The sequence below is a fragment of the Polyodon spathula genome, chromosome 6 (genome assembly GCF_017654505.1).
Source record: "Polyodon spathula isolate WHYD16114869_AA chromosome 6, ASM1765450v1, whole genome shotgun sequence".
In the NCBI taxonomy this organism is placed as follows: Eukaryota; Metazoa; Chordata; class Actinopteri; order Acipenseriformes; family Polyodontidae; genus Polyodon; species Polyodon spathula.
Genome location: NC_054539.1, coordinates 23,552,155 through 23,575,760, shown reverse-complemented (window position 1 = coordinate 23,575,760; position 23,606 = coordinate 23,552,155). Strand labels below are relative to the sequence as shown.

General features: G+C 36.4%; 1 protein-coding gene across 1 annotated transcript; it reads right to left on the bottom strand.

Moving 5' to 3' along the window:
• Positions 1-423: 423 nt before the first annotated feature.
• On the bottom strand, positions 424-23,452 carry si:ch211-225h24.2. Its single transcript, XM_041252608.1, has 4 exons — positions 23,206-23,452; positions 20,944-21,003; positions 12,456-12,559; positions 424-2,065 (listed from the first exon to the last, which is right to left on the bottom strand). Exons 1-4 carry the CDS (start codon positions 23,287-23,289, stop codon positions 1,714-1,716), a joined length of 600 nt encoding a protein of 199 aa, XP_041108542.1. The 5' UTR covers positions 23,290-23,452; the 3' UTR covers positions 424-1,713.
• Between the last annotated feature and the right edge of the window lie 154 nt (positions 23,453-23,606).

The window sequence follows — 23,606 nt, the reverse complement described above, 5'->3', positions numbered from 1 at the left end:
AACTCACATTTTCTAGTATTTTGTTATGCCAAGTTTTTGGTTTGATATTTTGTTTAGCTCTCCCACACATGTATGCCTATATCCGACATAAGTGGATTTTTAAATATCGACGCATGGGCTTATATTTGCAAAAATAAACTATGAATATTACTCTGCTATGTAACAGGAAAAATGGACAATCTTGTAACTCAATCTTGTTCAGTATTAAAATCCACAAGATTGTGTTTTGAATACCGCAATGGTATCAACATAGTGAAAATGGACAATCTTATAACTCAATCTTGTTCAATATTAAAATCCACAAGATTGTGTTTTGAATACCGGCATCAACATAGTACAGTAGCAATTTATTTACCTTTTAAAAACTTTGCAAAAGTGTAAAAACTTTCTTGAACTGTGAAAAAAAAATGAACTCAAGAAAGCTCCTTTTAATCAGATTTATTGTTGGTACAACCTGAGAAAATTAAGAGATTAGAGGGAAAGGCATTGCAGTAAAAACAACTCTGCTTTTCTATTCAATTACAGAAAGAGATTTTTTTTGTTTTTTTCTTAACATGTTTTGTTGAGCAGCATGTAAACAAGTGCATTATTGATTGAAATAGTCGGCTAAATGTCTACTAGCAGTGGATTTTAACTTTTCACTACCACATCTTTCAATTTGAGATACCTGCAAACTCATCTTTCTTTCTCCAAGGTAAGTTAGCACTACATTGCCGCTTGTTGCTACAGTATGTAAAGCATGCAATGGAAGACTGTGGAAAGATCCAGCACTGGTGTTGCTTAAACAAGGCATCTTATCCAATGGGGCATGTAATACAACAAACTCATAGCAGGAATGACAGTATGCACCAGAGCCAGTGGGCAGCTATATTAGTTTTGTATTATCTAATTGCACAACAACCGGACGCTACTCTCCCATTGTCTTCTATGGAAGTCAGCTGTTCTGTTATTTCTCAAAAACAGACGACAAATAAAACACGGCTGAGGGATGAGATGGTGACACTAATTAACGACACCTGTATAAAACCACCATTTACTGACGAAATGCTCATCCCTGATTATTTGAGCACTTCTCGCAAAAAACACTTTCAGTGGACTACAATCATTATTTCAGATAAACAAAGGTAAATAAATAACTTTAAAACACTGTAGCATAATAGTGATAACGGCATTGCTTTACTGATTATTACCTCTAACCCCACAGCAATGGCATTTACCCTTAAAAATATTTTATTTAAAATTCATTACTATAAAGGCAAGAGAAAAATCAAGTTTACTTTTAAATAAAATAACCAAAATTATAATTTTAAATTGAAATTAGTTAAGGCAATAGGTCATAAATGAAAACAAGCACTATAAAGTTTACAGTATTAGGTGTGTGTGTGTGTTTACCCAAAACGTTCATTTCCACACACTTTAAGCAAGTATTTCCACAGTGGCAAATATGCATGATCAAATATACATATTCACTCTACAGCAATTTCACTTATAATATTGCTTAAAACTAGTAACACTGAAATACAGTACTTAAAAGCATATAAGGCATTTATTGAATTCTGCATATATCTGTTCTCTTGAAGCTTGCAACAACACTTCCTATATCAAATCTACAACCAAAGGTGAACCTTGCTCTATCCATAGAAATTGTGGTTAAAAAAAAAAAAAAAAAACATTGGCAGGTGTTGAAATATGAATTCTAAAATCAGCAGTAGTTTATTCTAGTTCTTCCCAGTTGTCAGCAAGATTTCCTTTGCTTCGTCTTCTCATGCTAACCAGCTTCCCCGCTGATTTTATACTCCACCTAGAGCCAGGGTTTCCTGATGCAGCCAAGTTTGTGTATTTAGAAGAAGCTCTTGTTTCATCCTCCCACCCAGGCCAGGAAGCAGAGTCATTTAAATTGCTACAATTGTCTTTAGCAGTGTCCTCTTCAGTTACGAGTGGAGGTTCCCACCCTTCATTCTCATCTGGTTTCTTGGTAGGCGATATTTGTTTTATACCCACACTGTCCCAGAAACTAGAACGCCTTTCACTTTTTACTTCATCTTTACACTTTTTTGTCCCTTGCCTGCAAGACAGAAGGGATGTATGTCATTAAGTGGAATTACATAAAATGCTAATTCTACAAATTGTGAAATACTATGACTTGCACGTCTAAAATGTATACATATTAAAGTAAAACCAGACATGAGAAGTACAAAGTTTTGGAAGTAAGTGGCAAAAGTATAAGCACTGGACTTAAGCATCAAGCGTCACACCCCTTCAATATTTATGGCACTATTAAAATAAAGCCCATCAGAAAAATGCTTAAGAAAACACAGGGACTTATCGAAAACCGATAGGCAATTGCATTAAAATTGAAAGTTTGTTACCAATATAAGAATGATGGAAAACAATTATTGCTGGTAGATTTGATGAAATGTTCCTAAACAGTTCTAAGCTGGAGCCAGTGAAGTAATACTTGTACTTCCTCTGATGAATCTGTCAGTTACATAACCCTTGTAGCTGTTACTACTGCAAGTATTTCAGATTTCATCCACTCGCCAGCACCACAAGGGATTTTAAACCACAAACCTGAGGCTCATGTTTTACCAATCCAATTTAACATGTATTTTATAAAGCTTGCTGCAGGAAAATCTGACTTTTTGCTGCTTTTTTTTTACCTTACATATTAGTTATGCCTCCAAGTAATACCTACCCTTCCTGTACTGAGGCAATATTAGCAGCTGGGAAAAGCTTGCAACAAGATAATGTAATTCTGCCATATGTACTATCTGTAACATGTTTCAATGGCATTATTATAAACATGACAACTGTTTCAATATTAAAAAAAAAAAAAAAACCACTGCCATTGTAAATTAGTTTTATTAAACTGTAAATTAAGAACATTTGAATTAATCTACAGTATATAAATAAAATACTTCATATAACTGTTTTCATCAGTTATATATCCAGACTGAATACAACATGAAATCATTTCAATATGAACAGACAGCAATGTGTATTTTCATTTTGACATTGGAGTTCTCAACTGCAGAAACAGTAAGTAGTAAATAACGCATTATATATCTGTAATATTAATGCTACCAATAAACCAACTTGTTTTACTATAGAAATACAACACAACACTTAAATATTGCAACAATTTAACATGTAAAATTCAAGCCATTATAAAATGGTTTTGCCAGATCAACCCTGTATTAACAGAATTGTAGTTGTTTGATTAACCATGATAACCAACACGGTTTTAGAACAATTATGTCAATTTACAGTATTGACCTTATTTTTTAATTATTTATAAATTTGTTCACACATCCTCACCTTTAATCCAAACAAAACGCACTTAGAAACTCGCAGCGTAACCCGTACCAGCCAGGTTAAATGAATGCATGGTTAGCAAATTCTGGAGAAAATGCAACTTGGTTATCAGTTTTAAAAACAAAAAAACATACAGAAAATTAATTTGACCATATACATTTATATAATGCTGTACAACAGCATACTACAATCCTTGTGTTTGTGAATCCTAGATTGACTCTGAAATGAGCCTTCCTTTTAAATATCTTACAGTAGTTTGGTTTACATGCAGTTTAGAAACTAAAAATTCTCTCTCCACTGTCATGAAAATGTGACATTGCACGCACATCCCCCAAGCTATAGAAAGTGCGTGGCCAAAACATGGTACAACTAAAAAGGGATGGGTAAATCATCAGATCATATGAAAAAGCAGCTCAAATTAACCAACATTTTCAAAATAATGCAGTTATTTTAAAAGCAAAGTTATAAAAAAAATACTGAAGCTACTACAAAGTAATTAACATTATATACACACACACAGTGCTCCCCCGCTATAACCCCGGTCTTGGGACACACACAATATAAGCTTTGTAACAAAAGAGCATTATAAGCAGGGGAGGGGGAGGGAGTGGGGGTCCCGTGACACATAACAATACACATCTGACTAAAATCCACCCATCCATTATCTCTAACCACTTAATCCTATAGAGCAGGGATGTCAAACTCAGTTCCTGGAGGGCCACAGTGTCTTCTGGCTCCTGTTCCACCTGAGCTCTCAATTACTTAATTGATGTAATTATTTGATTAACTGGACACATTTAATACTTGGATTGGAGTTTGACACTGAAGCTATAGAGGGTCACATTGAGCCAGAGCCTAACCCAGCAGACACAGGTCTACAACCTTGATGGGATGCCAGTCCATCACAGGGCAACTTAGACAGGCCAATCCATCTAGGAGGAAACCCACACAAACATGGGAAGAACATGCACCTTCCACTCCACCCAAACAGACCTGAGGCCAGAATTGAACCCAGGACCCTGGAGCTGTAAGGCAGCAGCACTAACCACCACGCCACTCATCTGACTAAAATATAAAATAACTCCCTCTCTATAATGCACAGAGTGAAGCAAAACTATAACACTGTGAATTAACCATGCATAAAGCATCATAATCAACGCTATATTTTTCCCCCAAAAAATAATTTAAAAAGGTAACATTCCCACTTGTTGATCATTTTAATTAGCAGTTTTTAACCTATAAATAGCCTGGCTAAACGGTGGTCGGGAGTTCAGTTCGAAGCGAACCAAGCAAACCAAGTGCGAGAAAGAGAGCAGGTCGGGCGAAGGAGAACAGGGAACGGACTCGCCCCAGGTTTGGCTGCCGGAGCGGGGCTGAAGCTCCTCGTCTCCGGGAAGAAAGCCGCAGCAAAAAAGTAAATGCATTAGGAAAGAACCACGTAACAGGCCTAATATTTATTTAGTCATAAAATGAATGCTGAATAAGATGTCTGTGTTAAAGTGCCAGTACAGCTTTTCTTCAGTTCAGATACTGTATCAAAAGGGAGAGACAGAAATGGAAGTTAGACTGAGAAGTTGTTTATAGTTTGAACACCGGTACTGTATTTACTGTAGAAATGTTGCATGAATCACTAGTATAGGGAATTGGGGGATAAGCTGTAGGAGCATTATATCCGAGGCACATTAATAACCGAGAGCCTTATAGCGAGGGAGCACTGTGTGTGTATATATGTGTGTATATATATATATATATATATATATATATATATATATATATATATATATATATATATATATATATATATATATATACACACACACATAGATGAAGGCAAGAAACAGTGCTTAGAATCCAGTCTTGTTGTAATGCAAACTGTCTACTGTTAGTATATTAAAAACAAAAAACTACATTTTAAGTGCCAGTAAGAGCAGACAAGGCCGAAAAAGACAGGAAATTGTCAGGTAAGACCGCCACTGCGCACTTACTTCACCCATGTTCTGACAAGGCTTTCCAGCACGCACTGCTTAACTGGTACAGTAGGAGGGTTCACTTCAGACAACACAGGTAGTCACCACCACTGGGCAGGTCAGTGGGTTGCTGAGGATTCAAAAGTTCTCTGAAACAGCCTAATATGCCTTAGATCAGAGATTCTCAATCCTGGTCCTGGGACCCCCCTGTGTCTGCTGTTACTTTTTTTCCCCCCCAACTCAATTTATTTATTGAACACTCAATTAAACTAACAATTGGCCTAATCAAAGCTGATGAATGATTTGAAAGCGATGGAGATTTCACGTTATGTATGAAATTGAATATAACTTGACATCTCCAACTTCTTATAAGTTGAAGAATGGTTTAAAAATGTGATTAACCAAATTGTTAGTTCAACTGAGTGTTCATTTAAGCAACGGAGAGCTGAGTTGGAACAAAAACCAGCAGACACAAGGGGACCTCGTGACCAGGGTTGTGAACCACTGCTTTAGAAGTCAAGACAGATCACTGTTCTTTGTGACTAAAACCACTGACATGTGAATTGTAAATGATAATCGGAAGAATTAGAATATGAACACATCTGAAGTGAGACAATGTATTTCTTTTGTACTTTTTCAAGTATATAAACATTTATACAGTAACATTTGTTTTCAACCCTTTTAGCTATTTTTACTTATTTTGTTGACAAAAGCCATACTTGTGTTTAATATGCTGGAAAATAAATGTGCCTAATGGCGTCCCGATCGGTTTTGAAACGGCTGAGAAAACATACCCCTCAAAATCGTGTTTAAACAAGAAACTGTCTGTCACTTAATATAACAGCACTATCGTGCCATTATAATACCAGCATAAATAAAAAAGTGCCAGCTTCATAAACAAGCCACGGGTACTTCACCTCCCACTCAGACAGAGATTGTTTAAACTATGATACAGCATAAAGTTTAAAAGTTCACAGAAATGTACTAAAATGCACATCCCTGGAGTTTATTAGCCTTTGTTTAGCCACTGACCCGTTTAGTATCTGATGGACGAGACACAAAATTTTGGGCATGTGCGTTTCAGGAATGCATGAACAGAAAAGCTAGCGCGACCTCTGAACATGTATGGCAAAAAAGTAGTGCCAAGTTTGAGTATCCATAATAAGTGAAAAAAAAAGGGAAGGCTTAGTAATTAAAATCACCCACTGACCCAGGGCCTCGAACAGTAAAATTCCAGTGGAAACTGAAGCTATTAATAAGAATGTGCCAATGCCTAAGGGAAATCAGACTGGAACAAAGTAATCAGATTGGATTGCAGGAGGTGAGAGACACTGTGCCGTTGGATACTTGTGACATTGTAACATTAGGAACCTTGAAATAAGGCTGCCTCTTTGTAAACTGGAACAGATAAAATGTTGAATAACTTCAGCCAAAGAAGTAAACAAGACAGGTGGGACAGTTCATTACATTTAAAATAGTGAAACTTATATTAAAAATATTTAAACATCGTGGCCTTGACGATATATTCTTTTTGAACAAACAAAATGTGCTGAATGTGGTCAACAACAATGTTAGTTATACACGCAGTACATCAGAATCCAGTATAACGTTTTTAGGAGGAGGTCAGGTTGTTACAAAGTAAGTAAGTTCCAACCAGCTACAGCTATGGACAAACATTTTGCATCACCTAGAATTTTAGGATTGAGAAAAAAAACTATATGAACGTAATTTTGATCTTTAATTTAACACCAAAGAAACAACAAAATGATATTGGAACAGTCTACTGGAAGCCATAATAGTAGTACAGTATTTCATGTTAGATTTTGAAGGTCACATTTTTTGGTAGGCAATTCAATATGTTAACGTAACATTATTCAGCAGGTTTATGATGCAAAACTTTTGGCCATAGCTGTACTAATGCATGTACTGAAACTACCACTGAAAATTCAACCTTCCAACACAGACATGATCATGTACAAGCCTGTTGTTTTACAGCTTTAATGACTAGGGGTAAAAGATAAAAGCGGGCACTAGAAAGTATTGATTTATTTACTGTAGTATCCTTTTGAAGCTCAAATAAAAGGCTGAACAACCCCAAACCCCCCAAAAAAAAAAAAAAAAAAAAAAAAAAAAAAAAAACCACATGTAGCGATTGCAGTTTTAGGTATTTTTGTTCCAGGTGTTACAGTACAGAAAATGAAAGAAAAATCACATTACACAGGATTGATACCTCGTGTTGCATGAATGTGAATCTTACACACAATGTAATTCATTTTCAAATGTATGAGCTGTTTTCCTGAAACCGGTATATTTAATAATGCTAGACTGATTCTGAGTGCTTTGAACTTGTTCAAAAGGTTTATGTTCAAAGTTTGGCATCCCGGATCTGGGTGGTAAATTAATCACCTGCAGCAGGGGCTGTGAATGGGATGAGACCATTGAAAACTGCTGTCAGACTAAACCTTTGCTCCGACTGGCAGTTCTACAGAAAGACATGTTGTGTGAATATACTGCCACAGGATTTTAGGATTATTCCGACTCTGTACTAATAACAAGATAAAAGGGATGTTTACAAGAATTAAATATATTTTAGCAGCAAGGCTGCATATATCAAACAAACAACAGACACACAAAACCCCTTGGGACAACTCTGCCCTGCTTATTCACAAATAGCTCCAACTTTTACTTGAATACAAAAGACTGAGAATGTCGACAGCTATGGCCAAAAGATTTACCTAGATTTTTAAGATTGCGATAAAAAAAAAAAAACAACTAAGCGATCACGTGATCAAAGAAACTACAAAACGATATTGCAAAAGTCTACCAAAAGCCACACTAGTAGTACCGTATTTAATTTTAGATTTCGAAACATCACATTTTTTAACATTTTTGTCATTTTTGTCAGTATATGTGTGGCAGAGCAAAGCTCTGCCCTTTAAATTGGCAGGGATGGGGTTAACTTCCCCTACCTGCCTGGGTTTATTATGTTCAGGTGGCTGGGGTTGATTAGTTGATTAGGTTGATTAACGATCAATCAGCACCCAGCCACCTGATATAAAAGGAGGCCTCTGCTTCTCATTTGGAGAGAGGGAGCTGAGGAAGCAGGTTGGGGACACACACATTAACACTCACACAATAAATTTTTTTTTTGGTTGCTTGGAAAGTTTGAATCCAGTGAAGGCATTGCCCAGCCTGGAAATTGTTATTTTTGTAAGTTTTGCTTTTTGTCTTTCTTTGTGTTGAAATTGCTTTGTTTTGGCCCTTGTGCCCTTTCATTTTTGTGTTTATTTATAATAAAATAGTTATTTTTTTGAACTGCAGTCTGTCTCTGGGCCTCTTTCCACTCGCCAGCCTGCCACAATATGAAAAACTACATAACGGAATGTATGTATGTTAACGTAAAATTATTCAACAGGTTTCACTCGACTTTACGAAGATGCATGTGTTAATCATATAGGGAGATGCAAAACTTTTGGCCACAGCTGTAGTTTGCTTATGACTATGGAGCATGACAATAAAAATGGCTGTGAAATTTACAATAGGGCCTAAACTTTGCCCCCAAAATTAACTACAAAGCTAGTGTAGTTGTATCAGACAACATTTCACACACCAGCTTATGGTTCATATGTGAGAATAAATCAGACGAACATCCAGGCTTTATTAACACCTGTCCTTTCCATGGGAGTTTATAAGTGCACATAAACGTTTTAATTATTTTACAAAACACCAGACAAATAATTCTAACACCTCCCTAATCCTCAACCACCATCAGTCACAAAAAAAGCGTTCCTTTAGAATGCAGGGACACCCTGCTGTCTCAAAGCCCAGACAGGAAGCCCTTGATTAAAGCTGCTTATCTCTTCCACAGGCTGACACTGGTTCACAGTTCAACTAAAATATATTATTTTATCCAACCACCTGCATTGCACTGGAGCAGATTAATATATCCATTCTGGGTATCCTTCAAACTAATATCGAAGACCACTTCAATGTGACTGCAGAAGGATGGTCTGTATTCTGCCGCTGCAACAACTTCATTTTGTTATCAGTCTCAGATCAGTGGCAGTCTGGCTAGTACCCCAAAACATACTCTTTGCTGATGAATGGCTAACATATTTATAATATAAACATCTTATCTCTTATTTAATATGATATGTGTTCTCTACAGTATTATTTCTGCACAGATCAGTGTTTCTCAAATCACTTCCCAGCCTTAGGCCGAGCTAGCTTCCGAGAGCCAGAGGGGACCCCCGACCAAATCTATCTCAACAATCTCTCTATCATTCCAGGTTTCCCCTGGGGGCAGCATACAAGCTCCCCAACCTTGGAGGATGATCAGTTTGGTCTCACCTCCAAGAGAACAGTACCTCCCTGAGCCTGGGGGCAACCCTGCACTATTCTCAAATCTCCGTTTTCTATCACTTGATCCCCTTGGGGCCTACATATATGCTCTCCCTGAGCCAGGGGGAAACCCTAGTCTTCTTTACTAATAACTTGCTTCCATCTCTACCAGTGTTCCTCTGGCCCCTTTGCATGTTCATTTAATTCTCCCTTTCAGAATTCCTGTTGTTCCACATGGCTCTGTCAAAGCTGTCTGGCCGTGCTGATTTCCCAAAGAGTAGGCATCCCTTGTTAGTCGTGGCGACTTCTAGTTTTCTTCAATGTATCTGCTATCCATCTCTTCATTTTCCCCTTAGGGGAAGTAATGCTTGCATCCCAGCCTTGGAGGCCGATCGGTTTGGTCTCACCTCTGTGAGGGTGGCTTTCCGCAAGCCAAGGTGAAAGCATGTCATCTTCCTAGTCATAATTCCCATTTGAAGTCCCAGAGCTCACTCCTCGCAGCCCTTGCTCCAATTGGTGATATCACCAAGTCTTTCAAAAATAATCTTCGAAGAGCTTTCAGTTCTTTTAGTGGTCGGTTCTACATAATTGTCATAATTTGTCATAACTGTACATAATTGTACATAATTTCCACAATCCACCTGATAGCAGGTGTACAAAGAATAATATTGTCTTTTTGCAAACCTTGAGGTTTTAATCATCCCTTCAGCATTGCTGTTTATCTATCAAAAACTGTTTGCATACCAATAACATTATAAACCTAATATGTTCATTACTGATGTGTCTGTTTCTGGAATGTTACTAATATACTGCACAAAACAAAAGAAACAATATTTCATTCTTACTTTTTACGTTTGAGCGGATACTACAAGTTAAGAATTCTTGTCTTTCTTTAATTTGCTGTAACAAACCAATTATTAAACATGTGGTTGTATCATAGGCAATCCTTTGACCCACACAAAAGTCTGTCAGAATAAAACTCTTCTCAGTATCGTATATTACTGGGAAGACACACTGTCTAACAAATAAGTAATCTACAGCTATGGCCAAACATTTTGCATCACTTAGAATTCTAGAACTGAAACACGATTAACAACAAATCAAAAAAACCAAAAAACTATATGAATATCATTTAGATCTTCTATTTAACATCATGTAATAAAAGAACCTACAAAATGACATTGCAAAAGTCTACTAGAAAGCATAATACAATATTTCATGTTTGAGTTTGAAACGTCACATATTTCAATTTTTGGCAGTTCTGTGTTAAGTATACGGAAAACTACAAATCGGTATGTAATTCACTATGTTAGCATAATATTATTCAGCAGGTTTCATTCAACTTTATGTAGCAAAATTAGTTAATTATATACGGTGATGCAAAACCTTTGGCAAGAGCTGTAACCTTTCCAAACAAAATGTAATGCCAACAGCAAAGGCAGGTTCCAGTTTAAAGAACACAGAACAGTTCCAAATTTTGGTGACTTTGTGCACACAAACACATGAGGTAGCAACAGTTCAGTTTTTTCTGAACAAAACAGTTATTGCTTCTGATGAGATAACATCAATGTTTATTTTTCAGGGTGTGACAGGGATGCTAAGTGGTGACATCAGGCCAGATGCAGGAACAAAACAGAAGCAAGGTAGTCTGCTGCTGTTTATTTTAAACAACAAAAATAAAATAAAAGGTTTCAACAAAACACTTCTCACAGAGAGAAAATAAAACAGGTAAAAAAATTGAAAACATAACTCCAACACAAAAATAAAGCAGACCTAAGGTCAGGCTGGGCCTTCACTGATCCTTGTTTCTTTTTCTTTTACTATCGTTTAGTTCTCGTTCTTGGATTCTCCGATCATTCTCGTTCTCTCTCCTAAACACTCCACCACGAACGCAGAGAGCTGCAGGCTTTTGTACACGTGACCATCTCCGGATCAACACTCAATTAATCACTCTGCACGGGGTTTTGTGTGGATGGGGCTTTCCCTTCTATGCTGCCAAACAATAACAAAGACAGCTTTCGTAGTCATTCTATCTATCTATCTGTCTATCTATCTATCTATCTATCTACACACACACACACACACACATACATAAATAAATCTTAAAACAAAATAATACAAATTAGATACAGGGGCGGAGGGGTATCCCATTCTAAATTAAACATCAAACAAAGCATTTGCTTTAAATAATAATACACCTGCTCAAAAATAACCAAATACATTTTCAGGAGGGCTTTGCCCTGCCCCCTTTCATATGTGCAGGGCTTTTTCCACACAGGGGCTAACCAAAAAAAAACACAATCACTCACCTTTGAGTAACAATTACGTTTGAGCTGACTCTAAACGTTCCTAAAAAGGCGAGTTATTTTTTATGGTACTTGAGCTCCTGAAATATAAACACTGAACAGGGGCAAGCCTAATTACAACACTATCCAATTAACAAACATTTGACCCATAATGGAAAAGCATTACCTACCGCTATAGAAAACCAGCATGTTTTCTGTGCATCTTACTTCATAATTAAAACATGTACAGGTATTCCGAAAACAGAGACTTCCAGTTTACACTGCAAGGCAAGACACTAGAAGGATATTTTTATTATGTTTTTAAAACTGCAGAAACTTTGCTTCAGGTTTTTGTCATAAACGCACTCATGTCCATTCATGCATTTAAAATGTTGAATGTACAGGGTCTTAATAAAGCACTTTGGTTGATCTACTACATGTATCTAAGCCCTTAGGGGATACCAGAGTTGCTGATATTAGCACAACCTGGTAATGAAGTTGCTGCATTTGTAAAGGCCTTATCCTTTCGCACACTCCAGTAACTTACCCTTTTCCTTTTGCTGGTTTACTTTCCGTCAACAACTGGTGTTCATCATCTTTATTGAACAAGGAGGTCATTTCCTTCCAACCCCTAAAACCTGCACCCTGAACCTGCAGAAAAGAACACATAACAAAGATGAATACAAAGACATTTCTTTGTAGAGGGCACAAGTTCAAAATGTCGAACATCAGTCCCTTGACAAATTGTTTTAAAAAAAAATGACCATCTGTGCATTACTGTGTTGAATTGTTTTTGTCAAGGGGCTTGAACGAAAACAAAGGGTGTGAAAACAGATACAGGGTAATAATGTCAACTGAAAAGGGGTACAATGTACAAGACATTCCATTGATAGCAATACAATTAGCTTTTATATAGCACTCTTCATGAGGAGCATCCCAGGGGACTTTACAATAAAGACCCTGTAAAATAAAAAGCCATTGGCCAAACACACAAACAGATATGCTTTTAAATTTGAGTTAAAAGACTCGACTGTTCCAGCATTCCTGATATGACGGGATGGAGCAACTAAAGGCTCTCGCCCCTCCCCTCCTCTAGGAACTGCCAGAAGTTGAGCATTCGCAAGTCTCAATTTGGCAATGTTCCTCAAAATGATAAAATGAGGCCTTTACACTTGAGCTAATGCGACTATCGTTAATACTTTAAATGAAAATACAAAATTGTACCTGTGGTACCATTCTAACAATACCATGTAGCTGCCTTTGAGTGACCTTTAGTACATAACCATTCCATTTAGTGTCATCCCATAAACTTCCCAGAAAAAAAAACACAACAATTTGAGACAAAACAAAAACTACAAAATAAGCATATATGCTATCTAGGTACTATCTAGGTAATATCATTCAAATACAGTAATTATTACTGTACAGTATATCTTAATTTAAAATGTTTTTTTTTAAGTACACTTCAAAGTGCGAAATTCACACATAATGGGCAGGTTTCGCAAATCCCAATTAGCAAGTCTTGGATTACCTAATATTACTTCAGCTATGGAAATCCAAGACTGATGCTAATCATGGTCTGTGAAACCAGCCTAATAAATTTTAGAAAGTGTAATCCTATATTCATCATTTGGATTCACCCTATGGCTCTTCAGCTATTAAAAGAACAAAGACAGACGTTAACAATGATGTTGTGTTTTTTAACCTGATGCATCCCAGTGCAAAATAAACATGAAGAAATACCTAGGGTATCTCTAATTTTGTTGTAATTATGTGTGTGGCTAAACGTTTGGTCAGTAACTCCAAAACTATGAACTAATATGTCTTTGATATAAAAGCCTAATACTTGTTAAGAAACATGGATCAGATTGGTTACAGAGCAACTCTGCAGAGTGCAATAACTGACAGATTTAATGGTGTTGTAAAAAAAGGCTGCTGCCTAAAGAAAATAATCAAATTCACCCTCTAAATGTTCTTTTACCCAACCATTTTGTTTTCTTTTATTATTCACCACAGCTTAAGTTATACAAACTGGGCTTGCAACCAGTAAAACTTGCAAAAACAACGCCACAGCCCTTGGTCAACTGTCATAACAATGTAAACCACATCATTCAAAGTGTGTTTGGAGTGCTTTTAAAGTGGTTACGCAAAAAGATTGGTCAAGACTGTTCCTTATGCATAGTGCACATGCCTTAATGTAATCTTATTTTTTGTTGGCAAAGAAAAGTAAACGTGGAACACTGGTCTGACAGTAAAATAAGCTACCACCTTAATAAAGTAAACGTGGAACACTGGTCTGACAGTAAAATAAGCTACCTCCTTAATAAAGTAAACGTGGAACACTGGTCTGACAGTAAAATAAGCTACCTCCTTAATAAAGTAAATGTGGAACACTAGTCTCAGTAAAATAAGCTACCACCTTAATAAAGTAAACGTGGAACACTAGTCTCAGTAAAATAAGCTACCTCCTTAATAAAGTAAACGTGGAACACTAGTCTCAGTAAAATAAGCTACCTCCTTAATAAAGTAAACGTGGAACACTAGTCTCAGTAAAATAAGCTACCTCCTTAATAAAGTAAACGTGGAACACTGGTCTGACAGTAAAATAAGCTACCTCCTTAATAAAGTAAACGTGGAACACTGGTCTGACAGTAAAATAAGCTACCTCCTTAATAAAGTAAACGTGGAACACTAGTCTCAGTAAAATAAGCTACCACCTTAATAAAGTAAACGTGGAACACTAGTCTCAGTAAAATAAGCTACCTCCTTAATAAAGTAAACGTGGAACACTAGTCTCAGTAAAATAAGCTACCACCTTAATAAAGTAAACGTGGAACACTGGTCTGACAGTAAAATAAGCTACCTCCTTAATAAAGTAAACGTGGAACACTGGTCTGACAGTAAAATAAGCTACCTCCTTAATAAAGTAAACGTGGAACACTAGTCTCAGTAAAATAAGCTACCACCTTAATAAAGTAAACGTGGAACACTAGTCTCAGTAAAATAAGCTACCTCCTTAATAAAGTAAACGTGGAACACTGGTCTGACAGTAAAATAAGCTACCTCCTTAATAAAGTAAACGTGGAACACTAGTCTGACAGTAAAATAAGCTACCACCTTAATAAAGTAAACGTGGAACACTGGTCTGACAGTAAAATAAGCTACCTCCTTAATAAAGTAAACGTGGAACACTAGTCTCAGTAAAATAAGCTACCACCTTAATAAAGTAAACGTGGAACACTAGTCTCAGTAAAATAAGCTACCTCCTTAATAAAGTAAACGTGGAACACTGGTCTGACAGTAAAATAAGCTACCTCCTTAATAAAGTAAACGTGGAACACTGGTCTGACAGTAAAATAAGCTACCTCCTTAATAAAGTAAACGTGGAACACTGGTCTGACAGTAAAATAAGCTACCTCCTTAATAAAGTAAACGTGGAACACTAGTCTCAGTAAAATAAGCTACCACCTTAATAAAGTAAACGTGGAACACTAGTCTCAGTAAAATAAGCTACCTCCTTAATAAAGTAAACGTGGAACACTGGTCTGACAGTAAAATAAGCTACCTCCTTAATAAAGTAAACGTGGAACACTAGTCTCAGTAAAATAAGCTACCACCTTAATAAAGTAAACGTGGAACACTGGTCTGACAGTAAAATAAGCTACCTCCTTAATAAAGTAAACGTGGAACACTGGTCTGACAGTAAAATAAGCTACCTCCTTAATAAAGTAAACGTGGAACACTGGTCTGACAGTAAAATAAGCTACCTCCTTAATAAAGTAAATGTGGAACACTAGTCTCAGTAAAATAAGCTACCACCTTAATAAAGTAAACGTGGAACACTAGTCTCAGTAAAATAAGCTACCTCCTTAATAAAGTAAACGTGGAACACTAGTCTCAGTAAAATAAGCTACCACCTTAATAAAGTAAACGTGGAACACTAGTCTCAGTAAAATAAGCTACCTCCTTAATAAAGTAAACGTGGAACACTGGTCTGACAGTAAAATAAGCTACCTCCTTAATAAAGTAAACGTGGAACACTGGTCTGACAGTAAAATAAGCTACCTCCTTAATAAAGTAAACGTGGAACACTAGTCTCAGTAAAATAAGCTACCACCTTAATAAAGTAAACGTGGAACACTAGTCTCAGTAAAATAAGCTACCTCCTTAATAAAGTAAACGTGGAACACTGGTCTGACAGTAAAATAAGCTACCACCTTAATAAAGTAAACGTGGAACACTGGTCTGACAGTAAAATAAGCTACCTCCTTAATAAAGTAAACGTGGAACACTGGTCTGACAGTAAAATAAGCTACCTCCTTAATAAAGTAAACGTGGAACACTGGTCTGACAGTAAAATAAGCTACCTCCTTAATAAAGTAAACGTGGAACACTAGTCTCAGTAAAATAAGCTACCTCCTTAATAAAGTAAACGTGGAACACTGGTCTGACAGTAAAATAAGCTACCTCCTTAATAAAGTAAACGTGGAACACTGGTCTGACAGTAAAATAAGCTACCACCTTAATAAAGATCTGCAACTGTTTTGATATTTTATTCACCAATTAGTGACTACATTGTGGGCCTGCAGAGTGAAAAGAAGCTGACGTGGAACACTAGTCTCAGTAAAATAAGGAAAGAAAACGTGGAACGTGTGTCAGTAAAATAAGCTCTTCACTAGTCTCTCCCGAGTCAGCTTAATAAAGTAAACGTGGAACACTAGGGGTGGCAGTAAAGTGGAGCCAGGTAAGCTAAATAAAAAAATGGAAATTCAGTAAAATAAGGCAGTAAAATAAGCTTCCAAATTGGGGAGAAAAGTCTCATTAAAAAAAATAATAAACGGCGATTCCAAAATAAGCTACCTCCTTAAAAAAAAACTGTGGAAACTGGTCTGACAAAAAAAAATTTGAAACTGTGGAAAAAAAAAAAAAAAAAAAAAAAAAAAAAAAGCTAAACATAATGAGATCATAAAGCAGACTCATTTCTATTAATTAATTGTGAAAGTGACTAATAATTACTATTGATCTGGGTCAAATGTTAAGCAAGCAAAAGAAAGTAAGTATGTAAGGTATTTATTTAACTGGGCTTGGGTGGGATACTAACCCAAGCTAATAATAACTTAGGCGAGGACTCTTCAAGTTTCTCAAAGCAAAGCCCCAATAGGTACTGATATAGTTGGAAGTCCACTGCTCTCTAAGATGTCTCTCAATAGAGACGGTCTGAAATGTTTAACCTGTACCACTTACTTTTAAAGTGGGAGCCCTAAAACGTCAGAACTTGCCTTGCAGGCAGTAAGTGTAGTGCAAGGAATGTTCTAATTTGCCACTTGGCTGATTAGGTGATTTATATGGAAATGTACTTTGTCTACATCTATATGCAGGGCTCAAAACGAAGGCCGTCCATGCAGCAATTGCCGCAAAGCCTCTCAAAAACGTATTTCTACTCACGTGCCTTTCAGCTACAGCAACTAGAGACGCCTGTATTGTGCGACAGCAGAAAAAACCCAACAAACAGCGAGCACTACCCTTTGAAGCACACGGATTTCTACTGCAGGTAATAATAATGCCATCTTAGAAAAGAATCCTGAAAAAAAGTAAAAAGCCTAGAACAATCTGCAAAATAAATTGCAAAACTTTGTATTTGCAGGTCAGTAATTTAGAAATGTTTACGATACTTAAATGTAGTTTTCTTTCAGGTTTAAAAAAAATATTTACTGTAACTAAACTTGAATATGTTTCAACTGCTCTTATCCCCTTATTTTAATGTCCGTATTTTTACCACAATGAAATCAAAACAGTACAAAATACTACTCTAAACTGTATTGCAATGTTATACATCATTATTTGTCCATCATATGATAAAAATAAGTTTGTGTTTTTTCAGTTTATCCTAAATGCAACACAGCGACTCTGCATTTTGTATGTTACACACGGGACTGAGATTTCTTTAGTTTATGTTAAATACATGCTATAAAATGTAACAAAACAGTCCCATGGAATAGCGATAAAAGCCAGTGTCTGGCTTCAGCACAGGGAGCTATGTCCTCGGAACACCCAAAGTTATTGGGTTATTGAACTGAAGGCCATTTCAATAACCCTTGGTTATTGAACTGAAGGCCATTTTGTTCTTGCCCCAATTTTGCATGCATGCATCTTGTCACTTCCAAGGACAAATTCAACATTAATTTCACAGATAGTGCAGACTTGGCAAGCAAACTTAGCAGATCTATCGACTTAATTTGCATATTGTGCTGTAATCAAACTCAATGTATGCTAGTGTCAGTAACTCATAATTACATACAAATGAACACATTATTTAATACTACAATGGCATATATAAGAAGGAAATATAACATTATTGTACAGTACATGTATGGCTTCAGATTTTTATTTTTAACTAATAAAAATCGAGTGTGTATCCAAAAAATACTGGAAAACCACTGGAAATTGTTACTCACTTCGTGTTGACTTGACCCCTTTCGCCATGGGGGGAAAAAAAAAACCTGATAACAATTTCCCAGTGCAGTTGGGTAATATCCCTCCTTCCTTACTTGTATCTATCATTGATTCGTTCTAAATACTTTAAACCCACCCCAACTACTGAGTGGCAACAAAACTGTTGTTTCCGAGAGGACCATTTTCGTCACGGTAACACATTCAAGCTTAGGACCAACACGCTCCGTTCTGGTTGTGCGAACCAGTCAGGGGGGGGGGGGGGGGGGGGGGGTGTTTACGCTCAACCTAACTATCTTCACATTTTTTATTATTACTATAATAGCTGCAAAGGCAACAGGCCTAATCAGATATTGAATAAAGTTTTGTTGGGTGGGTAATAATAATAATAATAATTGGGCATTCCAAATTAGGAGAAAAAGCAGGGGTAAAAATAATTGGAGATTCTAAATTTATATTTATATATAACAAAAGGGAAAGGAACCCATGAATTTACGTGGTAATGATGATATACCATAATCTAAACGAAAAATGCACTTCTCCGAATGCAGTACCAGCAGTGGCACATGGGCAGAAAACATAGATTTCACACAGTACTGGAGTAGACTGGTGCAATTATAAAACTATTGGTATTAGCCACCCGTTTTTATATGGTTTTACTACTGTAACTTATCTGTAAATATAAAATAACAATAATTAATTAAACAAGCATGACAGAAGTAAAGGCAGAGTTGAGAATCTTGGCCATATAGAATACCTTTGGTGTACGTGTATCAGCCTGTCCACACTGATCTGTTCAGAGTCATACTGCAACTATACCGGTACGAAACTTGCTCTTGTCTGGGTTTCGTATCGATACGGTTATACCAGTACGACTGCGATAACAACTCCAGTGTGAACAGACATTGCAATACTGCTCTGCAACAATACTGGTATAAAAATGGAAGTGTGAACAGGGCTTTACTGTACTGTACCAAACTAGATAAACAGATTGTCTTTTTTTTTTTTTTTTAAATGTCATCTCCTTTCAAACAAATTAAATTCCTGGCACTAAAGGGCATGCTCACTTAATAAATTACACACATTATACCAGGACTGTTTAACGATACAATTATTTGTAAGGCTTGTTTAACTTGCAGAACTACGTTTTAGTACAGTGGCTCCTCTGAAATGTGTAGGTTTGTGCCAAGCAGTCATTAACATTGAGTCAAAACCAAAATATTTAGACTTTTGCACAATCAGAAAAGAATGCACAGCCTCGAGATAAGCAAGCTCCTTACACTGACAAGCTCTAATGATAGTTATTTAAGGTGGCAATACATTTTGATGTGTTGCTCTGGAACATCTGTTTTATTAAAACAATAAACTTAACAGATGTTGGTGGAGACACATTCAGATCTACGGAGAGAGAGAAAGGTGGGCGGGGGGTTTAGAGGCTGAGATCTAACCACTGAACCTTAACATTTCGTTTGTTTCACTGTGTATTAAGAACTACACTCTTTCAAGGTATTCTTTGGGGTAAGCAATGGGAAACTGTCATGGTACTGACAAAAAACATGTTCTAATTGAAGGCCAGTTACAATAGCACACAATAGGCACCGGAATGTACTCGGCACAAGCTCTAGCTTGTAGGAAGATGGAGGCAGAATCATGGATTGATGCCCAGGATACACAACCGTTCCTCATCCTATCCTCAAGCTATCTAAATCCAAAAAGGAAGGCAGACAAGGGTTGAATTCGCAGGTTAAATTAACTTTTTACAGACACAGGTCACCAGAGGATATTATCAGGAGGACTGGCAACCTGGAGCTCCCAGCTACAAAAAAAAACAATACTGTAATGAGTGCTGTCCTAAATGGAAGACTAAAACTACATGAATTAATGTAGGGGTGCCCAATCACGTTCACGAAGAGCCATTCCACGCCAGGTATAACAGGTAAAATAAGATCATTAATTACTTTAAAGTCTGAATGGAATTAATTGGTTCAGTTAAACAATTTAAAACAGGCCTGAAAAAGCCAACTTTGGCCACCCCAGCATTCACAGCTTACAGCGCCAAAAGCAGAAAAACAAATTATGTAATTTTTACAGCATTGTGTTCTTATTAGAGAAGTCATTTAACAATGTCTTTCTTGGTTGAGGTTCATGGCTGCTGGTGGCGGGCATAATATTAAGGTGGCTTTATATTGCTGTCAAAAGGAGTAAATCAAGACTACAAAAAGATCCTAATTGTGAGGTGGCCTTTTTACTGGGGTGTCCTTAAAGCTGAATTGGAGAAATAGTCATTAATTACACTGTCTCACAGTGCCTGTCATCTTTTTTTTTTTTTTTTTAACTATTCTACTAAAAAGTATTTTTTATTGAAGCAGCACAATAACAGAATTCCCACACTGTGTTTATAATACTCAAGGGAAATCCAAGAGCCGACTTCTTATATCTGGACAAATGCCAAAAACGGTACTTCAAAATGTCAAACTAAAAGTGAGTTATGTAAGTTACAATTAAACATTTCAGTGAAAACTTTTGACTAAGCAGCCATGTCAATGTCAGTGTATCCAATACAGAAAACAAAAAAAAAAGGTTACCTTTGAAGCAAGCTGTGAAACAGGACTTGTGATTTCCTCTTCAACTGCTGGGTCTTTATTCTGAAAACAAAAGCCATTCAATAATTAATAACTGGACAGCATATAAACAAAGACTTTTGTCAACAGGCCTCTTCCTGACAGGGGAAATACAGCACACTAGGAACATTTTTCTTTATGAAACTTGAGTTTGAAACAGTTGCTGAATGTTCCTTCAGTACCTCACATTTGTAAGTGTGGCTAGTCAGAACCATTTTGTCTTTCTTTTCAGTATTTTGGTTAGTAATTTACTATTTTTTAAATCACTTGTTAATTTGATTTGGTTAAGTTTGTAAAATTGGAACAAGACAACAAACATTACTCTGCACTCACAAGTGTTTCTTTACATGATTTAATCATTGTCCTCCTTTCAAAACAGGAGTTAAAACAGACAGGCGTTCACAGCTTTAACAATAGGAGTTAACGACTTTGACTTTACTTATGAAAAGGTTATTATACCACTTTTGCAATGGCCTCTTCACTTCCTATTGCTGCATATTTTAAGACATCTAAAATTACAGTTTGCATTAAACATTCAGCAGTTAGCTTAATAAGCCAAAACCAGCTGCTTGTGCTCTGTGAGTCACTATTTAAGGAATAAATCGAAGACAGTGCTATTAATGGATCAATAATAAAATTGCTGGAACTCCCAAGGCCATTTCTTTCAGGTGTTTCTGGTGAAAGCCATGCCTGAGTACTGCCTGCTTTGTGAATACCACCTCACAGGACAGAAAGACAGTCAACAATCATTAAGATGATCTAAAGAATTGTTGAAATGATTCATAATATTTAAAAGTAACATTATATTTATCAGCTGGCTCTCTCTCTCTCTCTCTCTCTCTCTCTCTCTCTCTCTCTCTCTCTCTCTCTCTCTCTCTCTCTCTCGCTCTCTCTATTTCTATTTTAAGGAGTATCTAACCCTGAAAGTAGATACTTTAAAAACTGAGGGCCTGTTTGCTGTGACTGTGAACAATGAGAGTGAGAGAGGAAGCACAAGGCAAACACAACTTTGCAACAATGCTCCCGTAGACCTGTCTTATTACTTTATAATTATACAATTTGCATTCTATTATCCTGTGGTTTCAGATCAGTGAGATTAAATTAAAAAATGTATAATTTATAACTAAGTTTTGATATTGAATGTTGAAATAATCGACTTTATATATTGTTACAGCTGTTGGCAAAAGACCATCTGCGTCAAACTTCTACAGGAGACAGTTTTGAAGGCCACTATTACTTGTTCAATAAATACTGTCATGCAGCACTTACAACAAAAGGCTCTATACAAATGAAACATTCTAAATGTCAATGGCTTTGCTGAGTAAGCTTTTGAAAAACAACCCTTTTTTTAAAGGGGTTGTAAATCCAGTGTAAGTCTTACATTATTTCATATCTTCCAAATGTTACTTCTGATCTTAATTGTGTCCTACAACTCATTTGGGCATTGCTGGGAACCAAATTCCTCATCTATTGACTCTTTATAATCCTAATTTCTACAAAAACGATAAAAGATATATTTTATTTACTTATACAATATAGTTTTATTGATGTATGTGATGTGTTCTCAGTTTATAATGGCCATGAAAATGCATTTGGTATTATCCCTTATGTGAAAAAAACAAACATATTTGTAATATATGGTAGAAAAGTATGATCCTTATATTTTTCATATATAGAAATTGACCCCTTTTATATATTTTAAATATATTTTAGTCTATAATCCATACATTTATTGTATATATTGAAAATACATGGTGCACCATATATTTTCATTAGTCTGTGATCCAAATAAAATAATTTCGGTTCATACTTTTCTACCATATATTAAAAATATGTTTGTTCCATAAGGGTATTTCTCAGCGACTATAGCATGGGCCCTTTTCATTACAAGCATAAATCTTACGTAAAACAAATAATGCTAAGTGTTACCATTAGTGACACTGAAACTACAACACAATATGCAAAACAATAAATGACATGTAACTGTATCGTTACTGTACACATTTCCTTTAATTCTGCCAATTTACCACTTGCTGGGAACAAGTGTGTAGCCGACTGGCAAACTGTTAGAATCAGAAGTAAACACCATATGGCTAGCAGACACTTGGCAATATTTCTTCTAGTACGACAAGCATGGACATATTCTAACTAGTTATACGGCACTGCCAGAAAAAACTCAAACACACCACACGCTTCTGCATTACACTGATGTCGTTCAGGGCTTACCTTACATGTCTCTTGCTGCAATGTATTATTATCATCCTCCGAAGTATCGTCTATCAGTACTTTGCTTTTGTTGACCTTCCACATTTTTTACCCAGTTGTTGTTGTGATCCGTGTGCTTGTTTTCACGCAGTGCTTTTAGTGCACACGTAACGCAGGCTTCTTCACACAGGGCTTCTGCTGCATCCAGGAGTTTGTAAAACTGCAAATGCTCTCCAGCAGAGGCAAGAGCACCGCCAAAGCCAAAAAAAAAAAAAAAAAAAAAAAAAAACACCACCACCAAAAAGAATGTAGCTGCTCTGATCTTGAAAGACCTTCCAGAAACATACGCTCGAATGCCTCTTCACATGATTAACTGATGCCAGTGCTCAGGAGGATTACTTCGAACAGCCACCAGAATAAAA